General features: G+C 38.1%; 2 protein-coding genes across 3 annotated transcripts in view; both read right to left on the reverse strand.

Annotated features, from left to right (window-relative positions):
* The window catches only part of LTN1 (listerin E3 ubiquitin protein ligase 1), a 31,398-nt gene extending 21,857 nt beyond the window's left edge, over positions 1 to 9,541 (reverse strand). The window contains exons 1-9 of the mRNA XM_054270372.1: positions 9,462 to 9,541; positions 7,655 to 7,858; positions 7,247 to 7,345; positions 6,028 to 6,258; positions 4,985 to 5,037; positions 3,830 to 4,010; positions 2,901 to 3,074; positions 1,649 to 1,839; positions 315 to 453 (exon numbers count right to left, since the gene is read on the reverse strand). Coding sequence (XP_054126347.1) covers positions 315 to 453; positions 1,649 to 1,839; positions 2,901 to 3,074; positions 3,830 to 4,010; positions 4,985 to 5,037; positions 6,028 to 6,258; positions 7,247 to 7,345; positions 7,655 to 7,858; positions 9,462 to 9,503 — 1,314 coding nt within the window. The 5' untranslated portion in view covers positions 9,504 to 9,541. The remainder of the gene's footprint in view (positions 1 to 314; positions 454 to 1,648; positions 1,840 to 2,900; positions 3,075 to 3,829; positions 4,011 to 4,984; positions 5,038 to 6,027; positions 6,259 to 7,246; positions 7,346 to 7,654; positions 7,859 to 9,461) is intronic.
* A 308-nt stretch (positions 9,542 to 9,849) lies between these two features.
* Positions 9,850 to 14,217, reverse strand: RWDD2B (RWD domain containing 2B). Of its 2 annotated transcripts, none has more exons than XM_054270218.1 (5): positions 14,057 to 14,217; positions 13,297 to 13,515; positions 13,140 to 13,207; positions 11,681 to 12,046; positions 9,850 to 10,978 (listed from the first exon to the last, which is right to left on the reverse strand). In XM_054270218.1, the coding sequence occupies exons 2-5, from the start codon at positions 13,501 to 13,503 to the stop codon at positions 10,732 to 10,734; spliced, it is 888 nt and encodes a 295-aa protein (XP_054126193.1). In that variant the 5' UTR covers positions 13,504 to 13,515; positions 14,057 to 14,217; the 3' UTR covers positions 9,850 to 10,731. The 2 variants fall into 2 exon arrangements, with proteins under 2 accessions (XP_054126193.1, XP_054126192.1); XM_054270217.1 differs by having other exon boundaries at positions 13,637 to 14,217.
* Positions 14,218 to 14,244: the final 27 nt, after the last annotated feature.

Raw genomic sequence — 14,244 nt, forward strand, 5'->3', positions numbered from 1 at the left:
AATGGAAATGTGGTCAGGTATTGGAATAAGTTGCCCAGGGAGTTGGTGGAGTCACCAGCTCTGGAAGTGCTTAAGAGACATCTGGATGAGACTCTTGGGCACATGGTCTGGGGGTGATTTTTGGTGGTGCTGGGCTGACAGTGAGACTGGATGATCATGTCTTTTCCAGCCCTGACAATTCTGTGTGGTTTTTTGCCATAAAATCTAGGGAAAATCTAAACAGAGAAGTAAATCCTCACCTAAAATTCACATTTCTCTTTAATTTTGACTTATTAAATGCACACACAACAATATTTAGTATTTCTGATTAATACCTGGTCACATATAAGCATTTGATGAATCTGGCTTTGGTCTTCTCCTTTCTGTAGTACAGCAAAGCACAGACACTCCATAAATGCAGTTATAATTGCTGAACTTTCTGAAGGACTGGCTATTGTCCTCTCATTTGACAACCTGTGAGAAGACACAGAAGAAACCAAGTAACCCAGTTTTCAAGAAACCCAGTATGAATGTTATCAATGTACCCTGAATTACCTTGTTCTGATCCAGACACCAATATGAGAATACAGGATCACAGAGTCATTTGCAGGAATCAGATAAAAATAAAGTCAATTTAGAAAGCTGATAAACCCAAGAATTTAACAGAATCTATATCAATGAAATTCTTCATTCAGTCTTAGCTTCAGAAAAAACAGATCTACATAAACAGAGAAACCATATACAGCCTAGCACACTGTCTCCTGTTTCAGCTGGCTGTCAAAACTCTTTTGCAATTTTCCACACAATACACAGAAGTTCAGAGAATGTGACTTTTTGTCATTACAGGGAAAAAAAAAGAGGAAAAAAAAAAAAGGAGGAAAAAAAAGAAAGCCACTTAAAGACAGTCTCCCCAGTTTTGAGTCGGAAAACCTGCAATTTCTTTGCTTTTTAATGAATATTAGATCACACGAATGATCACAGAAATATTACAATCATTACTACGTGTAATAAAATTCTATACACTTTTCAAACAAACCCCCACATAACTCTCTTCTCCAAGAGCTCTGCTAATTTTCACACCAACATCAGCAGAGAACTGAATTTGTTTTTCATTTATTTTTTAAATAAATTAAATTTCAGCATTTCGTAAAATAATTTCTATATCCTTTTGAGTATGCAATGCACAGGTGCACATTTAAATTAGATTTGATAGAAAGGTGGTTTTGAGGTATTTTAAAGGCACAAAGTACAAGCAGTTTCATCCTTTAAAAATGAGTATCACAAGAATTACAGTTTGTGCATAAAGGAAATGTCACTATCACAAAGTTAATCCCCTATGTAAGAATTACACACTGGTGAGAAGAGTGTGATTCCTAAGAGTCACTCTTAATTATAATAATGTTCCATATTCAAATTTGTCATGGAATAAACACAAGGCTTTGACAAGGAAAGATAAGAATGCTTCATGTAAGGAAGATATAGTAAAATCAAAAGGAAAGCTGAAGGTTTAAAATGACAGGAACAGCCACAAAGGACTGACTCCAGTTTTGGATTTTGAAAATAATTTAAAAAATATAATCTCATTTATCTTCAAATGCTTAAAGATTAGTTTCTTTGTTTCCAAACGTAAAAGAGACTGATTCCAAATAAATAAATTTGTGGTCCATACCCTTGAATTATAGAGCTGAAAAAAACTCTGAAGTATTCCAGCTTCGGTTCCACAATGTCAAGAGGCACCTTGCTAATGAAGGGCAGGAGGTTTGGGTAGATAACAGTAGCTAATCCTTGCCCACCTTCTCGAAGCACTGTCCAGAGCTTTGGCAGAACTCCTTTTCTGGCATTTACATGACTCCAACAGTCCTACAGAAAGAAATTAACTTACTGTAAATTAAACAACAATATGTTGCCTCAGAAGAACCCCCAAGTTAGCCATTTAACATACATCCCCATATTATAGTGAAACATGTCATTGTGAAATTTAAATTCTGTTAAGTTACTCACTTGCCAGTATCTTTAAAATCACTTTCTCCCTATTTTGGCTTGTGAAGTTAACATGATAAAACTATTTCTGCACTGTTTAAAATCAATTGACCTTTCTTAATAGCAACTGCAATTAAAGGTTTCTCTTTAATCCTACTTTCATGATGCTTCATAGGAATCATGCTTCATAGGAATCGCTATTGTAATTAATACTGTATTTAATTTTAAGTTCTCATTATCACGGAAAGCCAATGAGTTTGGAAGTATCACTAATTCAAAACTCTCTTCAAAAATTTTCTGATGGTTAGAAACTGCTTTGGCACTTCCCCCTCCCTAAATTTTTTTGTCATCTGATCTATTTTAATTATTATCATATCTATTATAGTTCAAGGTACCTATATTTATAACAAGCTGAACAAAGACCGTTAGGGGTTTTTCTTCAAGAAAACTTGTTCCAGTTCATTCCAGCAGTTGCAAAAGGGAGCTGCAGCATTAAACCTTCAAAGCATCCCAGTCTATGGCAACAACTCATCCTGCTAATAAATTCAAAGCCAGTGTTTCACTTAAAATTAAGGGGGGAAAAAAAAAAGCTACAGAACCCTTATATTTGAAGGGGAAACAAACTAACCAAAAATGCACTGCAGGTCTTTTTTGTAACTGTCTTTAACAAAGAAAAAGGTTTTAAGCATTATTTGACTAACTAGTAACTACATTGGATGAAAGGGTTTCAGATTAATTAAATTAAATTCATAAAACAACTCTAATTTTCAGACATGCTGGACATGATATATTTGAAAGTTACAATGAAAGAAGGAGGATGTACCCTTATGGAGTTCCTGTTATTAACCATAAAGAAAACTCAGTCAAGCCTGTCTTCCTAATTCTACACAGAGAACCACACTTGGTGAAAAGTTAAATTTGATGAAAATATCTCACATTACCTCAATAGTGGTGATAGTATAAAGCACTGCTTCCCAAAGAGCAAGACACACCACTGCATCACTGTCATCAATGCTGAGAAGAACAGCAGGACAAACTCTTGGTGCTTCAGCTTTCACCACCTCAGGCAAGTGCTGGCAAAAAGCAGAAATCAGCTCAAAGAAAGCTGAGCGAACCTGACAGAGGCCACAGAAGGAAAAACAGAATTTGTCACTACATGTAGTTAATAAGATTCCTTTTAAAGTCAATAAAAGTTTACAACACACCATGCCCATATTTCATCACATTAACAAAGGTTAAAATATTATTAAAAACCAAGAAAAACAAAATAGTTATTAAACAGTCTTATCAAATATTTTAATACAATTTGTTTACTGATGAAATGCCTGTCAAAAGTTGTATTTTTATATACTTCTCAAAAGGCATTTTTTCCCAAAAGCAACTTAAAGCTTTTAAACAAAATACTATTGCATTACTTCATTACTCTATGTACAGATTAAAAATCAGTAAAACTATTTAAAAAATGAAAACCCCAAAGCACCAAGAATACATGCTGTAAGTTGACAGTTTGTATCTTCTACATGAATTTTAATGATGGCAGATTGCCAAAAAGTAGATTATGATGATATGGAAATAAAAATTTAGCCTACTAGATAAATTTTCAAGTAATATTGTCTATATTGAGTTTGGCGGGTTTTTTAACATTAAGTCCAGTCAGATATTAGTCCCAGATCAAAAAAATTTATAATTATGTTAACTGAACAGTTTCTTTAGCCTTTCTAGAATCTACCTAGAAACCTGAAGGCTGTTTCAAACCTAAGCAAAGTACCAAGAGCATCATTGTAGAATACAAGTAATTAATACTTCCTTAGGTTAAGGGTATTACCTGTAACAAAAACCAAGCAAAATAAAGAAGAAATTAAAAACTCACCTGTGATACATTGTTTTTGCTATATTTCCAAAATTTGTTTTGGGACAGAAGTGACATTAACTTTTCCTCCAATGAATGCATCTCTTTCTTTGGCAATACGCTGAGCAACTTTTTTAAAGCTAACAAGGAACAGGTCAGAATACGGAAAAATTTGGCTTTCCTTTCTTCTTCTGGTACAGTTCTCAGAAAGCAAAACAAAAAAAAAGTTAAAAGTGGACCACAAATAAACCAGCAGTCATCCCAAGTTTGTCTAAACTAAACTGCTTTCATTTTTTTTTGTGTTTATTTTTTGATTTCCAGGTGCCAGCAATATAAATACATAAACTTTCCATAGGTTCTAAATTACACTATGAAGTTTTAGGAAAAAAGTTACAAGTCATCTCATCTTCCAGCTACTCACAAATTATATTCTTAAAAGAGCTGAAACAAAATTAGATAACTGGTAACACTTTCAAAAATATTTATATTAAATGTTGTAGTAATAAGCAGCTGGGACTCAATTTTATCATGCAGAAAAAGCCAATTCTTTATTCACAAAGCTCAGATTAATAGGAAATATCAGAAGGTACTTTGTTAGACCAAATTGGCTAACAATACACTGACACTCAGTTTAATCGTCAATAAATGGCTAGGGTGTCCATCTGTCAAATCACTTCATTTTTGGTTAGTTTAGATATTTTGTTCACTGATCCCTATGAGACAGATTTTTTGTTTATTGTAGGTGCAAACAATTCTCTTACCAGAATAGTCTGTTGTGTTAACTGCCTTCATTTTTTATGATTTTTCACATGGGAATGTGAAAAATCCTAAAAAAATGCTAAGCTAGATGCACTTAAAATAAGTAACAGGCTAGCTGGTAATTTAGCAGAACAAGGCCTGATTTTGTATAATAAACTATATAACATTAATATTTTATATAATAATTATATATATAATAATTATATATATAATAATTATATATATATATTTGGCCTTTCTTTTATAATATCTCTACTTGTATGCAACACTTAAGTCCCAATTAAAGTTGCTGGGATCTGGATTCAAATAATTATTCTGTCTCCTGAAACAAAACTAAATTCACTACTTCCAGGGACAGAGAACCCAATAAAGACCAAGATTTAAAGAATTAAATATACATTTATCAGGCAAACATACTGAGGGTCACTAAGTGTATCAGCTGTTTCCTTCAGAAGGTGATCTTGAAGTACCTGTGGGGGAAAAAACCATGCATATAAACCCAAAGAAATGTAATACTTATATGTGAACAATATAGTCCACACATTATTCAGAGATGGCCCTACAATAAAATTTCACAGCCTCTGAGCTGTCTAATATTTTTAGACATGCTGGTAAACATGCTAGAAGAGAATTTGACTCATGGTGAACATAGTAGCTGTGGTACTGTCTGAATTGAGTCTCCCTAACACTTACTAAATTGCAGCCCCATGCCAATGTGCTCCTGCTAAAAAGAAGCCAAAATGAGGCAAATCAAATCAGTTAGGTTTGCACATGACGGACCAGCAATGCAATCTTTGAACTTTTTTTAATTCGGTCCATTGAGTATCATATCTAACTGACAGAAAAGCATAATGGCCAGAATTAAACTTGTAGATGCTGAAACACTGCTCAGCATTCTGCATTCTTCTTCACTATAGCTAAACTACTCCAGCATCATTATTCCATCTGTCAGCAACATTATGTGTTGACTGAACATTATTACATAGGAATGCACACAAGGAAATTCATGATTCATTCCTTTGGTTCCAGTCGTTCTCATCTCAAGTCCAAAAAAACATATGTATTTTTTTCTCTGCATTCCTTATTATTTTTCTTTTTTATATTTCCTTACAGAAGAAATTCTCCCCTGTGAGGGTGGTGAGGCACTGGCATAAGTTGCCCACAGAAGCTGGGACTGTCCCATCCCTGGAAGTGCTCAAGGCCAGGTTGGACAGGGCTTGGAGAAACCAAGTCTAGTGGACGGTGTCCCAGCCTATCGCAGGGGGTGGAACACAAAGACCTTTTAAAAGTCCCTTCCAACCCAAACCATTCTCTTCACAAGGGCAAAGTTTCAGGCAAGAAAGAAATTTAACCATGAAGCACAGATGGGGGAAGGATGACTTTAAAACTTGTAACAGAAGTTTATATATATATATATATATATATACATATAGCCTTAAAAAATACAAAAGTAAACTCACATTAAGAATTTCATCCTTACAGAATACTAAGGCTTCAGGTTGTTTGCTCGAAGGAAAAGCTTTTTCAAAAGCTACTTTTGCAGCAGAAGCAGCAGGGGAGTAAGTGTCACACTGAGCAATCAGCCAGTAACCCATGATACTTTTTAAGTAAGGAGCTAAGTGTTTTTTGACTTTAAGAATCAGTTGCTCAAAAGATTGCTGAGTTGCTTCTCGAACACGGCGATCATGATCCTGTTAAACAAAGAAAAGAAGGAAAAAAAGAGAAAGGTTTATTGGTTTAAGAAATGCACCTTTGATTTCAGGTACTTCAAAGCAAAAGTGGTGATTAAAAAGCCATGTTTGCAATTAATTGGATTTGAAACATAGATTTGAAAATACACACCAATGACAAAAAAGTTTTGCTATCCCAAGATATGGGGAGCGTCCTAATTTAGTAGCATCATATTCCCAAACTGTTGTACACTCAGATTGTAACTTTCTCCTGATATCCCAAACAACAGTTTTTGTTTCCAATTTATGCAAACACTTTACAGACAGACAAGAGGCAGGAGAAACAGGAAGCCTTGAAGACATCTGAGTTAGAACTACCATAAGCTGTGCATTGCAATCCTTCATTTGCAAATGAGTTTACAACATCATGATTTTTTACACTCTTGACTCCAGAAAGAAACAGTAGGAATCCCTCTAATAGTTAAGAATAGCGATTCATTTTGTTCCATACCATGTTTTCAACAGTAGCCATTCTAGACAGCTTGGAAATACTATAAATAGATGAAGAAACTCATTGCTAATCTGGCTACACACGGTCTTTTCATATTTGGGTTTGGGGTATTTTTTTAATGTTAAGTCTGGTCAGCCCTAGATCAAGAAAGTTTATAACTATCTTAACTGAACAGACTCTCTAGCCTTTTTGGAATCCACATAAAAGAACTTTTCCTCAGAAATATAGTACCATCTTTTAAACATAAAGGTCTAATAGACCTATCAAGGAAGTACATCCCAGACATTTACAGTTCAAGATTCCACCCACTGCCAATACTGAAATATGTCCACAAAAAGAACAGTATTTTTCTTCAACTTGATGTTTCTCCTAGAACAAGTCAGTAATTCCAACAAAGGTAGATAGGTCAAACAAACAAACAAACAAACAAAGACCACCTTAGAGGTAGTCACAGGAAGTAGATAGGTAAGTTTCTAATTTAAATGTTTCAATACTTACCAGTGAAATTTTACAATAAATTCTTGGCCAGTAAGGAAGAACACCTTTAACAACTTCCGCTTCTCTTTCCTTGCACATCGTCCCAAACTCTTGCATAGCCTAAAATTAAAATATCAAGGGCATGACTTAAAAAGTCAGGTAGATATAATCTGTAATTTACCAGTTTGTATCTGAAACTGCAACTTCCTTTTCCAAAAATCAAATAATTTCTTGCAAATGAGCCTATAGATATAATTGCATGATGGACCTTGCTATAGGTTATCCTGGATATAATCTGTATTGCAGTTCTAGTAAATCCACCAAAGTGAAATTAGGTATTTCCTCTTTCTCCCTTAAAAAACCCTTAAAAAAAGGGTATCATTCTCCAATTAAAAAAAAATAAATATGGCAGGCAAAGGATACACCTACTTTTAACTTGGTTGTGACATCCCTTTTAGAAAGTTTTCGCAATACCATTCGGAAATCAGCATCCACAAGGCTGTCTACTTCTTCTGCTCCTTGAATTGCAGGAACATATCCTAGATCGCTCTGAGACGTCCCAAAGCCAATAAACCCAGGCACTGTTCCACGTTCTTTGGCAAGGAGCTCTGCAGCTCGGCCACTGCTAGAAGGCTGACAAAAGAAAAGGGACAGGAGTCAATTATCCATTTCATTTTATTTTGCACGCATTACGCATTTAAAAATATGATGCTAATTTTATTTTATAATGAACCTTCTAGTTAACATAAAGTCTCTCAAAGAAGAGTCCACCTGTGCTTTAAACATAGAAACCTAGAAAATTATTCTTCTCTTTAGGATCAGGCTGAGAGACTTGGGGCTGTCCAACCTGGAAAAGGCTCAAGGGAGCCCTCATAACATCCTTCCAGTATCAGCAGAGAGCCTACAAGGAAGCTGGAGAGAAGTCTTCATCAGGAACTGTAGTGATACAACAAGGAGGAATGACTTCAAACTGAAACAAAATAGGTTTAGATTAGATATGAAATTCTTGCCTGTAAGGGTGGTGAAGCCCTAGCACAGGTTGCCCAGAAAAGCAGGGGCTGCCCCATCCCTGGAAGTGTTCAAGGCCAGGTTGGACAGGGCTTGGAATAACCTGGTCCAGTGGAAGGTGTCCCTTCCCCTCGCAGGAGGTGGGACTGGATGAGCTTTAAAGTCCCTTCCAACCTAAATCACTCTGTGAGTCTATTTGATGATTCTGTGAATCAAAATTCCCTTTTCACATAATGCATGAATACTTATGGAAAATTATTGCTTTCATTTTTTTTTTGCTAACAGAAAATTCCTTCTGCAAGCAAACAATTTATTAAGAATCTATAAACAATTTTTTAAGAAACTATTTATCCTCCTTCACTATTTCTGGCTTTCCTAGTTCTTATACAGGCCAATACAGCTCCCAGGGAATTCTCCTTTATTCTCTGAACAAACAAAAACATACAGACAAAATAAAGGATTCTCCCAGCAACCAAGTGGCCAAAAATGATTTAGAGAAATGTAGCAAAAGCATGCATATGTAACAAATATAATAAATACCATCAGACAGTGTGTGTTTTGGAGCTCAGCACCACTTCTAGTTTACCCCATTTGCCCATTGTATTATTGGCTCAGGTTTGTTTCAACGCTCTTTTCGAAAGACTGCCCCAAAACTAACTGAGGCTAAAATGTCCTCTGGGACACCTTATAATGCAAATAACTTTTATTTCCTTATGGCAGCAGCAATTTTGTGAGCTTGTGGGGTTTAAATAATCTTTTCTGCATGTGAGCTGTAAAGGATATGCTGCTTTGCGTTCCCTAGTCTTCCTTAAATCCACGGAGGAATTAGGGAACCTGAACACCAGACTTCTCCCATAATTCTGAGTGATAGGGCAGATGTCACGTCATCTCCGGCGTTTTGGCAAGAGTGTATTCTAAAACTCTGCACAGAAAACCACACCGAATGTACCACCGGCCCCTTGCTGAATCTACACCCGCGGTGATTTTGCTCTCCGTCTCCGTACAAATACCACAGCAGCAGCAGTCACGCTCCCCTAAAGCACGACCCAGGCCAAGAGGCGGCTTCGGGCCCGGCCCCAGCTACCACAACCGGCCCCGAAGATCGCGCTGCCCCGCCAAGGGAGCCGGGCTCCGGCGGCCCTCCGCCCAGGGCACCTGGAGTTCCGGAACCGCGAGCCCCCGAGCCCTGGGCCCGGCCCCGCCACCCGGCCCCGCGGGCCGCGCTCACCCGCAGGTTGCCCTTGGTTCGCTGCTTGTTCTTGCCCCCCATGGCGACGGCGGCACCGGGACCGGGCCCGACTGGAGCCACCGCGGGTACCCCAACACTTCCGGGGCGGGGCCGCGCGGCGCGGGAGGGTACCTGCCTCGAGTGGCCTTAAACACAGCAATATCCTTTAAAGAAATAAAAGTTAAATCAATCGATCTTAAACTTCGAGCGTCCCGTGGGGCCTTTACGGAGCCGCAGCGTTCTTGTACACTTACAAGGACTTTGGATTTGGGAATGTTTCACCCACCCTTGTGGAATGACATCGCTATAAAGTATCCCTACAAGAGGTGTTCCAAGTCCATACCAGAGAGCTGAATGTTAGCGATTTTACTGGATGGGTACAGAAACATTTAATCAATATTTAATAAAAATATTTAATCAATAGAAACCAATGTCTGCTTTTTCTACAGGGATTTAGATGCAGTATCTGCAAAATTAGCATTCATTGATACAACTTTGTTGAAATCCCACTCAAAAATACATAATGCACTTCACATTACAGGATTGAAAACTTGGTAACTCAGAAGGCTGAGGATCGTTTCAGAGTTTTTGAGCATGCTATAAGGGAACCCGATCCTTGGTACCCTGCTGCTTTTACACAAACCAAATTAACAGATGTAGTGGAGACACCATGGTATCTATCTTACCTGCACACACACTTTTACTACAGAAAATTCTTAAGCCTTAGAGTGGGAATCCTAGCTTATCTTGGTAGCATGAATAAGACTCCAGTAAACTTGCTCCCTCCATTTGTTCTTTTTTTTAAAAAAATAATGATCTCAGGGCTTACTAAACTTTCAGGTTGAATGTAGAAGATTCTTTAGAAAACAAGTTTTCATTAAGGGTACGTAAACAGTAACAATTAATGTAAACATCATGTTCTCGCTCCTGAGATACCCACACTGCAATTTTGTCTTTTCTTATTTGTATATTCATTCACCACATTCATCCATCTACAATTCTGTAACTGTCCAGTAGGTTGTCAAACACATTTTCTTTCATTTTAAATAGGTATGTACCCTAAATCTCTTTAACACCAGAAAGTGCACAAAGCATTCATATAGTCATTTCCATTATTCAGGACTTCGCTGGATATTTTTTTATACTGAAAACTGAATTCATCACATGAATCATGAACTATTAATTCCCTCTATGATCAACTGTTGCAGAAAAGCTAAGGAATCTGTTAAGAGGATTAAATTAAAAATGTAGCTGCTGGGGCCTCTGCTGATCAACCACTTGAATGCCCTTCAACCCCAAAGTACATTTGAAATATGTCAGCACATCCTTTTTCTTCTAAAAAATTATATAGTTGCCCCAAGTCCATATGATTTCCCCGGGCACCATGTGCATCAAAACATTTTTCTTCCAAAGTGGGGAACTTTCGTTGCTTCTGGATCTCAGCATGTCCTCCACCTTCCAAAGAAACATCTTCTCGGTGCCGAATAAGGATTCTCTTCCATGTTAATCTTCTTATCCTGAAAGCAATTGAGGAAATATTAATCTACTTATAAAATAAAGACTGTTTTGGGAAATATTATGGAATAACTACTATCACAAAAATCAATAAATTCTATTTGTGTATATATATTGACAGAGATAACGGTTCATGAGCTGGTCACAGAAATACTACTCACATGCAAACACTCTCATAAGCAGAAGCTTGGGGCTTTTTTATCTCCTCAGGACTGGAAATCTTTAATGCTATCCCTCACAAAATAATTAACGAGGATGTGGTTTCCATTTCAGGACTCACTTCTGTCTTCCCTGTGCTAAGAATTCTCCGAGACTCTTAGCTGATACAATCAAATTACAATGCTTATTTAGTCTGCACCACCCAGAAAGATAAATGATGGGAGCAAAATTAAACACAAATGTGAAGTGATATAAAAGCACACAAATCTAAAACAACTGGGGTACTGCAGTCCATCTCTATCAAAGTGAAACACAGAAGAATATAAAACAGAAATAAACGTGCATCCTGCAGTACCAGTTTCTTTGAGTGCTGCAACCAACACTACAGCAGATATTCAGAGTTGTACATACATTATTATAAACACACTTTTCAGATCTTCACAGCTTGGCAGTTGGTTGAATTTCCACCTTCTGGCCACATGTACAACATGACAAAATGCAATATTCTAACTACTAATGGCATTTAAGTATAAAGAAGAACTAACCTTGACCAGAACTCTTCACAACTACTTTGTAAACCTTCTATACAAACAACACCTGGCTTTCCTGGCATGCAAAACCCTGACAGAGAGAGCTCCTTGGCCCAGTCAATAATATTCTTTCTTTTTTGCTTGTTGTAAATGTGATGACTGTAGATCCACAATCGAGTGAATGTGGTGACTTCTGACTTTGTGGCATCTGAGGCTGCCATTGAGAAGGATGAAAGATCTTTGTCAATGTAAGCAGCTGCATGATCTTTAACCCATTCCCTCGCACTCAGTATGCAGGGCTCGCCACTGAAGTTTTGCATCAAGTATGTTTTTAGATCAGAGTTCAAGAGAATCTGCTGAGAGCGGCTTAATAACAATGACCTAAAAAAGAAATAAATGCATATAAATATATATATGTGTTTACAATTTACCATGTTTTTAAAAGCACAGAATCCTTAGGTTTGGAAAAGACATCCCAGATCAAGCCCAAACTTTGACAGATGATCACCTTGTTAACCAAACCAGTGCACTGAGTGCCACATCCAATCATGTACTGACCACCTCCAGGGAAGCGACACCAGCACCTCCCTGGGCAGCTCCTTCCAAAGACTGACCAACTTCTCCATGAAGAAGTTCTTCCTAATGTCCAACCTGAACCTCCCCTGGCACAGCTTGAGGCCATTTCCTCTTGACCCGTCACTGCCTCACAATCTCCACCTGCCTACAGTCTCCTTTCAGGTAACTCTAGAGAGTGATAAGGTCCCCCAAGTCTCCTTTTCTCCAGCCTAAACCACCCCAGCTCCCTCAGCTGCTTCTGATTAGGACTTGTGTTCCAGACCCTTAATAACTTTTGAAAAGTTTTGCTTCAAGTTGCCAAGAAAATCAGGCATAGCTAGATAATATGCACGTGCATATTTAACTCATATTAGCTATGAAAACATCTTAATTATTATTTAATTGGTGTGCTAGCTCTTGAATTCACAAACAGCACTACCAATCTGTAAAATAAAATAAAAAAAAAGGTACTTTAAAAGTAAGTATGGTGGCTGAACTAATTTCCTGGAATACACAAGTCTACTTCTTTAAACAGAAAAAAAAATCAGAAGGGTGGAAGAAACAGCATTGTGACAAGGGAAGAGTAATACCTTTGATTATCTTTTCACCCGTTTAGTAAGTCTTAAGCTTTATTAAAATAGACACATCTTTCTTCTTGAGCATCAGACTTATGAACAGTATCTACATGTAACCCTTCTATACAGGTGATGGCTCCTTCATACTTTCTCCCTTTCCCTCACTAATTTGCTGACCACAACAGAGAAATCCTAAGCTTGTATATTTGTTTTTTCTTCAGCACTGTTGTCAATCTGGCTTAATTCAGCAGTAAACCATGAAAAAAAAAGGACTGCTTTCTCTGATCATAATTATATTTGTGCAGTACACTCTAACTTATAAATATTTTTATTAGCAGTTGTACCTCACGGTAATTTCTGGGAGAACACTTGGATATTTAAATGGTAAAGCACAGGATATAGAGAATTCCACCTAAAAACAAATGAGGAAATGTTTACTTCACATAAGCCATAAAATCCCACAAAGTAATACAATAATTTTTTTAAAAGGGTTTACAATACCGTAGAGGCATTAGGCATCTCTGTCCTTATGTTCAGTAAAAACTGAACTTTTGAAGATGGCACCTCTGCAGACTCATTTTCAACATAGTGTTTCAGTTCAGCTAGAGCCAGTTGGTCTGTGACAGCAAACTCTTCCTCATAAGGAAACATGCTAAACAGTAAATCTAACTCTGAAATTTGTATCTCTGCTGCTTCTTGGTTGGCCATTTTTGTTGTTCCCTGAGCAAAGAAAAATAAAGGAAAGAAAGACACAGCTTGAATACGGGACAAAGTTCATTAACTACTCATATGAAAATCATGTTAAAGAATCACAGAATACGCTGAGTTAGAAGGAACTCACAAGGATCATCGAGTCTGACTTCTGGCCCTGCACAGGACAATCGTAAGTCACACCCTGAGCGTGAAAAGCATTGTCCAAACACTTTTTGAGCTCAGTCAGGCCGATGCAGTGACCACTTTCCCGGGGACACTGTTCCAGTTCCCAACCACCCTCTGAGGGAAAAAACTTTTTAAGTATCCAACCCTAAACCTCCCCTGACACAGATACATGTCCTGCCCTCGGGTCCTGTCACTGGTCGCCAGAGAGTGCCTCCCTCTCCACTTCCCCTCCCGACGAAGCCGTAGACTTAACGGATATTAATAGTTATGAACAAGCCCATCTTAACGGGCTCGTGTCTGCCGGGCAGTCTGGGTAACACACACACACAGCCCACGCAGTTTACACTGCCCTGAGGTGGGACAGGACGCGCTGGTGTCTCACCAAACCAACGCCTTCGACACAGGGCTGCTACTCGGGTGTCTTGAGCGCTGGAGAGCCTCCCCTGCCCCTCGAACACTACCACCGCCCCGCCGCACAGCGCGGCCCACAGAGCACAGAGGCGGGGAAAGTGAGCCGGCGTCGCACCCGCGCATGCGCGTACGCGTCCCGCACCACCCCACACCCCCCTC

This window comes from Melozone crissalis, unplaced genomic scaffold (genome assembly GCF_028551555.1).
Source record: "Melozone crissalis strain CALT ecotype California unplaced genomic scaffold, PUWL_Pcris_2 ptg000009l_1, whole genome shotgun sequence".
In the NCBI taxonomy this organism is placed as follows: Eukaryota; Metazoa; Chordata; class Aves; order Passeriformes; family Passerellidae; genus Melozone; species Melozone crissalis.

Coding starts and splice junctions, on each gene's coding strand:
- RWDD2B (XM_054270217.1), bottom strand. Junction 13,208..13,296: donor AGATGCCTAATGCCTCTACG/GTATTGTAAACC, acceptor ATTTGTTTTTAG/GTGGAATTCTCTATATCCTG. Junction 10,979..11,680: donor TGTGAAGAGTTCTGGTCAAG/GTTAGTTCTTCT, acceptor AATTGCTTTCAG/GATAAGAAGATTAACATGGA.